This window comes from Montipora capricornis, chromosome 6 (genome assembly GCF_036669925.1).
Source record: "Montipora capricornis isolate CH-2021 chromosome 6, ASM3666992v2, whole genome shotgun sequence".
Taxonomy (NCBI): Eukaryota; Metazoa; Cnidaria; class Anthozoa; order Scleractinia; family Acroporidae; genus Montipora; species Montipora capricornis.
The window spans coordinates 8884249-8892849 of record NC_090888.1 but is presented as its reverse complement, the minus strand read 5'-3'; the positions used below and the strand labels follow the sequence as shown (position 1 = coordinate 8892849).

The window sequence follows — 8601 nt, the reverse complement described above, 5'->3', positions numbered from 1 at the left end:
GCAATCGTAGCCGACTCTTGACAAAGTGACATTCGAGGATGACTGACTTGTCAGAATATGTAAAAATGTTACATTGACAATTCTAGTTTCCCAGAACTTTTGCTCTCTTCTGCCATTATTTTGTTGTTTTCAAATCGTAATGTAATGCTTGACTTCAATGTGTGGGTGAAAACTACAAGCGGCATTTCCCTAGAGCACGATCATTCTAGGAAAAGACTTCGTGTAATCAATTCGACAATCACACTGAAAAACGGATGCATTTTCCAAGAGCTTTTTTCACAAAATTCTTAAGTTGGACGTGTCTCTTAGTCTCCCTGACTTCTTGCTTTTGTTATACAGCACTTTAAAGCTACAGAAGCTTTGAATTATAATGGTTATTTATTACAATAAACTTTGACAAAGAGAAAGGACTTTTTCTATTTATAATAGTAGAGCCTATCTATCTGTGCGTTAGCCCTGGCTTTGACATGGAAAGGCGCCCGCGCTAGGAAAGAGAAAAATTGTGTTGGAGGGGGGTGGGAGGGGTAGGGGGGGAATCGGTCACATGGCCTCCGGATTAGATCACCGTTGTCTTGGCCACCAAACTCTAATGTCAGACGTAGGCAATGCGTGACCAAAGCGGGTGGTTCGACGAACTCAGAAGGGAATGCGGGCAGTGTATCGAGGATAAAATTCATATCGTCGCTCGGCCATGTAATATCCTTATTCGTTCTCGAGATCTTGCGATTTTCGATACTTATGCGATATATTTTTCGTCGCGGTCGGTGAATAACATCTACGTATGAATCGTTTTTCTCACATTAAAAGTGGAGTATGTCGGTATCAGTGCGCATGCGATCATCGACCACTTAAACGAAGTACGCGGTCTGCTGGCGATTGCGTCCTGTGCGGAAGTAACTTTTGTAACTTGACTCACTTGAGGTGAGGGCGGCTGCTTAGCACGTGCCGAACTCCAGGAATTCGCCAAATAAACCCCTGGCGATGATTGAATACTTCAAGCGTACAAAAGCGTGTGGGCGTGCACATCACGAGATCCCTAGACTTGTGCAAGCACTGCGATGAGGTCAAGAGGACAGCGAATAGAGATCTGGATCTTAAGAAGAAAATATGCACCGTGTTATGATAGTGAAATCAAACAGCGCACTTACTTAGATCAGCTACGGCCTGTGCTCGAGTACGCCACTACAGCGTGGTCTCCTTTTACACTGAGCCCATGGTCCGTCCATCAGTGACCAGCCCCTTTTGAAGCGATGATTTGTTCTCCGAATCAGCAGCCTATGCGTAGCCGTACCCTCCCCCCGAAAGAAAAAAACGGGAAAAACGTTTCTTTCGATTGCAAGGTACGGATACACGTAGGCTATAAACCAGAAACCCATCATCTGATGGGCTCGTGTCTGAACTTAGTGAACACGTGCTGGCGTGACCTAGGGAACCCGGCCGGAGATGTTTTGCGACATTAATTTAAACGTTTGCTGGCTGGTTACCATGTACTTACTCTAGGTATCAGTATAACCCAAAATTGATAATTTGCCAAACTTTAGTTTTTGATATTCCCAGGTACATCTCATTGCAAAACGTTCCGCGAAAAAATGTTTCTTCTAGACAAAGTTATAAAGGAAAAACGATTCTATAAATACATTATCTCTAATTAGAAGCTGTCAACAAATGGCTTACAGCGAGTTTTCATCCTTTTTCGCTGAAATTTGGCAAGAATGTCGCCCGATAATCTGGCAAAAAAGAACGTGTCGGGGAAGTTTTATTTTTGCCTGCTTCGAGAGTAATGAGTATTTAAGCAAAGCTAATGCGTGTTTTATGAAAACTTGAAGTTTAACAGCGTATAAAAACAAACCAGACAATTATCAAATTTCCCCGCCACGGTTTTTTAGATCAAGGTGTGAAGAAAACATAGCGATGTCCCTCGCCCTCTCCGGTTAAATTCTGACCGGCAACGAACTCAATTTGTGAAACTACATACTTTTGGAAAATGATGGCTATTTTAGAAAAGATTTTTATTTCTTTCCTTAAATTTTAAAAATATATACTTAAGCTTTATTGGGGTTTTTATGAAACGTGTGACCGTGACGCAGCGACAGCGCGAGGTTGTCATTTGGGGTATATGATACCTTGAGTCATAGTTAATATAAAAATATGTGCTTTTTCCAATCATAGCCAGGGATGCTTTCGAACGTGGAAGCAAGAGAGGAAAATTAGTTCCTCTATGAATCCTTTTTTCTTTTGGACTGTTTCATAGTATCTCAGCCCGTGGCAGTGGTCGAGGCGGAATATCTAGTTGGAGTCGACTAGGGCTACTACAAGTGTACAACATCTTGCAGCCCTGCTCTTACCAAATGCAAGCCTCACATATGTATGCAAACGCACCGCGCTTCCTATTCAAATCACGTCACTGCAATTATGACAAGTAGAGGCTTCGGGGATTTTACTGTTTCCTGTCTGTCCTAGATTTTAGTCACCGACCTTGTTTTGCCTAACTAAATATTTTGAGCAAGAGCCGATACAAAGTGGATTTCACCAGGAGGAGCCCATTACCTGATTTGATTTAGTGATGTGGTATGTTAGTCGGTTGGCCAAACCAGCCTTCTTTAGGTACAATGAGAGTTGACATTGGATTGTTTTGCCCTAGTTCCCCGCCTCCTCTCAACAAATAAATGTTGTAGTATCCCGACATCTGGGGAAAATCTGGGACGGTCGGGAAACGGTAAAGAGTATGTTTGCGGTGATGTGGACCCCGCCCGGGAGTTGAGATTGCGTGACGATTATCCCGTGTCACGAGCGATGGACAATTTTTTGGCGCGTTTTCGCAGGTCAATGAAAGCTCCATTGTTGTTTTCGGTTCAGCTAAAAATATTCACTTCTTTCATAAAAAACCTAGTCACTATAAGGGTACTCAAGCTCATTTCAGTCCTTAAAGGTCAGTTAAGGCGTAATTTGTTCAACTTCAGTCCAAGGATAGTTCATGAAATCTAAATTTCTCCACGGAAAGATAATATCATATATCGATCTGTCGGAAGCGGATTGAATTTCAACTAATTTCTTCCAATTTTTAAAATCAGTACTTAACTCTTCCCATTCGCGTTCATTAGCAGCTGAGTGCGTTTGATCGACGTTGTGTTCTTTGGAAAATTTGCTTCCTTTAGGAAATCTCAGGTAGATAAAAATCGTTGAACTGATTGCACTTCAAGATAACTCGACCTCGGACACGTGAAGGCCAAAAAATCCTCACTTAATCATTGGAAATCAGAAGTTTTCTTGGACACAAAGGTTTGTGGTTTTTTCAATTCTTCCTTTTCCGAGTTCTTTTTGTCTCAGTTAGCGGCAAACTTTTTCCCAAAACAGATCATTGTTTTTCAGTTGTCTGCCTCTTGGATGTGAAGATATCTTTGCAACAACAAGGGAGGAGATCTCTTGCGGTTTAGATCTTTCATACACTCGCAATTTTAAACAAAGTGAACTGCAATGCGAACCCTGTGATCACTCTGTGTATTGAAGAATTGAAATGGCCCAAATTATTCTTCAAACTTTTGCTGCTCTGTCCCTCCTGGCATTTGTCTTCAAAGCTTCGGACGGCGTGAGTTCGAAGACGTGTGCGCTACCAAAATTATCAGGCAATAAATACTCAGCCTTCACTGGAAAAATAACTGCGTTATTTCGGCAATCGAACGGACGAACCACGGCACTTGTCCAAGTGCTAAATGTGTACCGAAGAGACTCTCAACTTAAGAGTTTTGCTGTTATAAACGCGATCGATCGATCGAACTCGTGCGGCAAACATCAACACAAACAAGGAGATGCGAGACTTTGGATAACAAAACGACATTCGAGTGGAATGTTGACAGGAACGGCATCTTTACCAGTAACGATGGAAATGGTTGATCAAGTATTGGAAGCTCTTCCAGGTGAGTTTCCATAATACTTAGTTTATTGCGACCGTCGGTATCAAGGCAGGAATTTGCATGACATTGCACTATTCTCTCAAAATTGCGTGTGTGTGATTTGTTATAATAATCAAAACAAGTGTTTTGACCTCACGATTTTAATATTTGATAATCAAGGTCGATTTGTTTTGGGGGGTAAAATTTTGTGGCATAGCAAGTCTTTTTCCTATTTGGTTTTACTTCGAAGCCGATTTTGTGGATTTGAAGGAAATGAGAAGATGCAACTTATAATGCAGTAAAAAACTGCCCTGGGAAAGGGAATTTAGAATTTATCTGTTACATAACGTGTTCGATTCTAGAGACGACGATTTTGTTACTTAAATTAGGAAGCTAAATCGCAATTTTCTTTTTGATATTTTGCTGAAATGGCCGAATATCAAGGCGAGTTTTATGGAAACTGATGCAGCATCAGAAGGTGAGAGAAGCTCAAAAATTTTTGGTATCAAACACGTTCATTAAATAAATCAACCACTATGGTGAAATTTGTGGTTAATTAAACTTCGATCAACTCGATTGATATGAAGATTTCCGTATTTGCCAAACCTTTATTACCGAAATATCCCGCATTTCGTTATATGATAGACGGTATCCTAATTTTCGGGTGTTTTTAAAAAGTCCCTTCGTTCTGAGGACATGTTTCTATGAAATTCGATACGCATATCAAAAACAAGTTCTGCTCAATTAATTAGGAAGTCGACAAAAAACCGCATAGTGTATCCTCGCGGTCCTCAGAAAAAGTCTGTGTCATGGAAATCTTCAAATCTGAACGCCCTCAAAGGACTTTGAGTCCATAACAATGGCGGATCATAGGTTTTACCGGACAATGTAAGACTGGAGAAAACTCTTAGCGTAAGAAAGACGTTGTTGTTTTTTTTTGCAAGGCACACACTCTTGTCAGTCACGCAATCTTGCCGTGACTAACCAGAACGGACTTCGGTTTTACTTTTAGTACACGAAGTCTTACAGATGGAAACCCAGTTAACTTTCCTGCAGTATCTTTGAATTTTTTAAGAGTTTAGCCACAGAATACAGGGCAAATGTACTTCTGCCTTCTGATTTAGAGCAATAACACCAGAGGATTATAGTTTCCGGCTTCAGCAGAATTCTTGATAGGTTAAAGAAAAGCATGCTGTTTAAACAAAAAAATCCTTTCCGACAAATCTCGAAAGTTCGAACAAACTGAATCGATCCTTGTGGTACCCTGAACGCACATATTCGAAGTGGCTGGTTGTCTGAGGACTCCTACGCGTTCTTAGAAGATTTTAATCAATTTGATTTAAGTTTTAAAATAAATAGATTAGTGTTACTCGTATTTCGGTTTACTTTCAGTTATATTTCACCGACGTGGTACTGAAACGCTCTCTTGGTGTTAACAGTGCTTAACTGTAATAATGCTATTAAAAGTGAACGCTAGTAGTTTAATGAAACGTGTTACTTTTACCAGTTTTCAGAGCTATTTGTAACTCAGACTGTTTTCCTTAAGTTTTCCGATAATTAAGTGCTAGCTCAGTAGGTAATTAGTCCTCTGAAAATTCCGTTTTAGCTTAAAACTCTTTTACGCTCTGTAAAATGAAAGTGATACACACTTAGTGTTTAACAACTGTTATCGTTTTAAGATCTAAAGTTCTATTTTAAAGCATTTAAAAGCGGAGCTTTTTAGTGAATCGCGTCGTTGGGGAATTATTGAAGATACTACCAGGACTTCTCAGATGATTTATGTGTGGGTGTTTTGGCAGTCACGCGAAAAGTAAATCATTGTTTTTTGCGAGGAAAAAAAACAACCGTTCTTTTGCAGCCAACAAGCAAGCAAATGGTTGCTGGAACACGAAGACGAAGGTTAAAAATCACTGAGTATTAAAGCTTGGGCGACATACAATTTTACATTTGCCGGAAATTCGCACCAGGGTGGATTAATCCTTTACCCTGAAAAATATGCTCGAAGCATGGTTAGCGCTAATCAGGCTTCGAGAAACCGGCCCCTGCAGCTCGCAAAACATCTAACCCAGTTGTTGAAACCAAGAGTAAATTCTTTAGGACCAATCGGGGTAATCTAGGTGGATTTGCGAGAGTCTCTTCCGTGAAGATATCATCTTACGTGCATGTTTTAGAATCTGAGCGAAGAAAGTTTGCCAGGTTTGAGAATTCGGATTGATTCTGTGAGTCCAACCGATTGTGTGGCTTAAGATATCGAGAAGGATTTCTAAATTAAGTAGTCTACACTTCCGTTGTCAAATTGCATTTTTTGGAACCCCAAAGAGTTTATTCAGATTTTAATCAGTCGTATTTAAAAACCGCGAGGCTTAAAATGGCCACGCCCTTTTTAGAAGATTTTACTAATGCGATATTTTCGGTCACGAAGGCCGTAGACTCACAACAGAATGAGTCTAATCTGCTTGATCTAACGCAGTTTTCAAATGTGTCAAATGTAATTTAAATACGCGAACTGATTGTCTGAAAATTATCCTGCGACATCCACCAAGGAGGCTCGGAAGGGGTTCCAAAGGAAACAGTGAGTTTTCAATGGAAAAGGATTACAATACTGTCGATCTTTTCAGCAGGAAAACGGTTTGATACATGTTTGATACTTTTCCCAGGAATTTTTTAGGGGCGTCTGTGAGTCTTTGACTGTTGCTATGGCAACGGTAAAGCATTCTAATAAAAAACCCTCAAAAAATCAGTTGTTGGAAAATTGTCTTAATGTCTTAAAAAGTAATTCGGTGACCTAGTATTTTTTCAAATTTCGAAAACCTTCTTACCTAATACGAATTAGGAAAAATTTATCTGTTGGAGGATGAAAAGCAAATTCCACTAGATAATTTTATTTGAAAAAAAAAACTTTCTCTAAGACTGCGAAAAACGAAAGACGCCTAAATACATGCGGTTTTTGCATGAAAAGGAGACCTTTTTTGCGGTTTGAATAGAAAGCGTATCACATTGTACTTTACGAGAGCTACGTCCTCGCCCTAAACAAAAGTTGTCATCGAGGCATCCATTGCTTTTGGCAGCTAAAAGTTAAGTATTGAACTGAACGCGTCTAAGGCCCGTCCCAAACACCGCTCCATTCATGCGCCGAACCTAGCTGATGAGTTAAGAGTGGCAGAAGAGCGGCGTTTGAATCAGTTTGGTTCGGCAGGTTAGGTTTGGAGCGGCCAAGAACGTTAAATTCGGCAGGGTCAGTCGCACTATGCGACGTTGGAGTGGCGAGTGATTCACACGGCGCTCTTGTCATGTGCCGAACCTAACGCATAAATTGTGATAATTTATAATCTTACCACAATCACACTCCGAAGTGTTACATGTACCTGCGCCCCTTTACCATTGTATGGATTTCAGTTTGGTTCGACCCAGGTACGGCGTATGAATCAGTCGTCGCTCCTAAGTCGCTCTTTAGTCGAACTTTATTGAGGTAGGTTCGGCACATGAGCGGAGCGGCGTTTAGATCGGGCCTAAAGCAACATTACTTGTAGGTCAGGTTATCTATAGGTATTTTTCGCATTTTTCCTTTTGTCAGGTGATTCCCTTGGCAGTAGCGAACAGCGGGCCTTCCAACAGGGTAGTGTACCATGTAATGAACGCAACTGTCAATATGGCGGCCAATGCACTTTGGATCCCAACAGTTTGTCGAGGTGCGAATGTCGGATTTACTGCTCCAGGGAAAAAGATCCTATTTGTGGAACAGACGGTGTCACATACAAGAATCCCTGCCAGATGAGAGCCGCAAGATGCCAAAAACAGATGGATATTACACGCCTTCATTTCGGACAATGTGGTAGGTAACGCGCAATTTAAACAATGTACGCGTTAGGAAAGAAAGACGTTTGTCACTGGAAGTGTATAGAGCGTGAGAGGCTCTAGATTTTCACGCGTGACCTCCTCTCTCCATGCCCAATCTATACTCACATGCCGTTCCTCCCAGAAAATGACTGATCGCAAAAGAATGGACTGTTCTGGTACTTCACTCCAAGCGATTTTGATTTCTTGATCTTTGTCACTGGTCAATAATTAAAACTGCTGCATAGAAATGCTAAGATGAAGGGCTGTGCGAACGCGCTGTCACAGTAGTCCACACCGCGAGGGCGAGGTGTGGATCGGTGAGAAGCTTGTAATCGCATGCCACCGGCAATCGGGAGTTCATATGTTCGACTCCCGTTAGAGCACTGGCAATCTCGTCCTCGGGATCTTGGAACATCTTAAAACGTTTTGATGTATCGCGGATATTTTTATTCTCATATTGCAGGCGCCACAAGCTGTGCCGGCCTGAAAAACGCTGGCTTCGCCTCCGTGGACGGTGAATACCTCATATACGTGCACACGGAGTGTGACACGCCAATAAAGGTCTACTGTCATGGGATGAATACCAGTTCCCCAAAAGAATTTATTACACTGCCTTCCGGGGTACAGAATAATTACGCTTACATCTACGCCAAGCGATTGCCACATAGGCCGTATTCAGCTCGATTCAGATGCTCAGGGAAAGCTGGGAAAATGGATTATTCTGCAGCAGGCCTGACGAAGTTTCGTAAGGTTCGGGTCGACCTTACGAGACTGGCGGTTGACCGCAACGATTTCACGTTCGCCAAGTCGGATCCGATCTCCAAGAGAATTCCATATGGTTCGGCCGGGGATTGCTTTTCGATGCATTATGGTG

At 41.6% G+C, this 8601-nt stretch overlaps 1 protein-coding gene across 1 annotated transcript in view; it reads left to right on the top strand.

Moving 5' to 3' along the window:
- The first annotated feature begins 3514 nt into the window (after window positions 1-3514).
- The window catches only part of LOC138053181 (uncharacterized), a 35775-nt gene continuing 30688 nt past the window's right edge, over window positions 3515-8601 (top strand). The window contains exons 1-3 of the mRNA XM_068899842.1: window positions 3515-3914; window positions 7465-7722; window positions 8191-8601. The exon at window positions 8191-8601 is cut by the window's right edge and continues 228 nt beyond it. Coding sequence (XP_068755943.1) covers window positions 3515-3914; window positions 7465-7722; window positions 8191-8601 — 1069 coding nt within the window. The remainder of the gene's footprint in view (window positions 3915-7464; window positions 7723-8190) is intronic.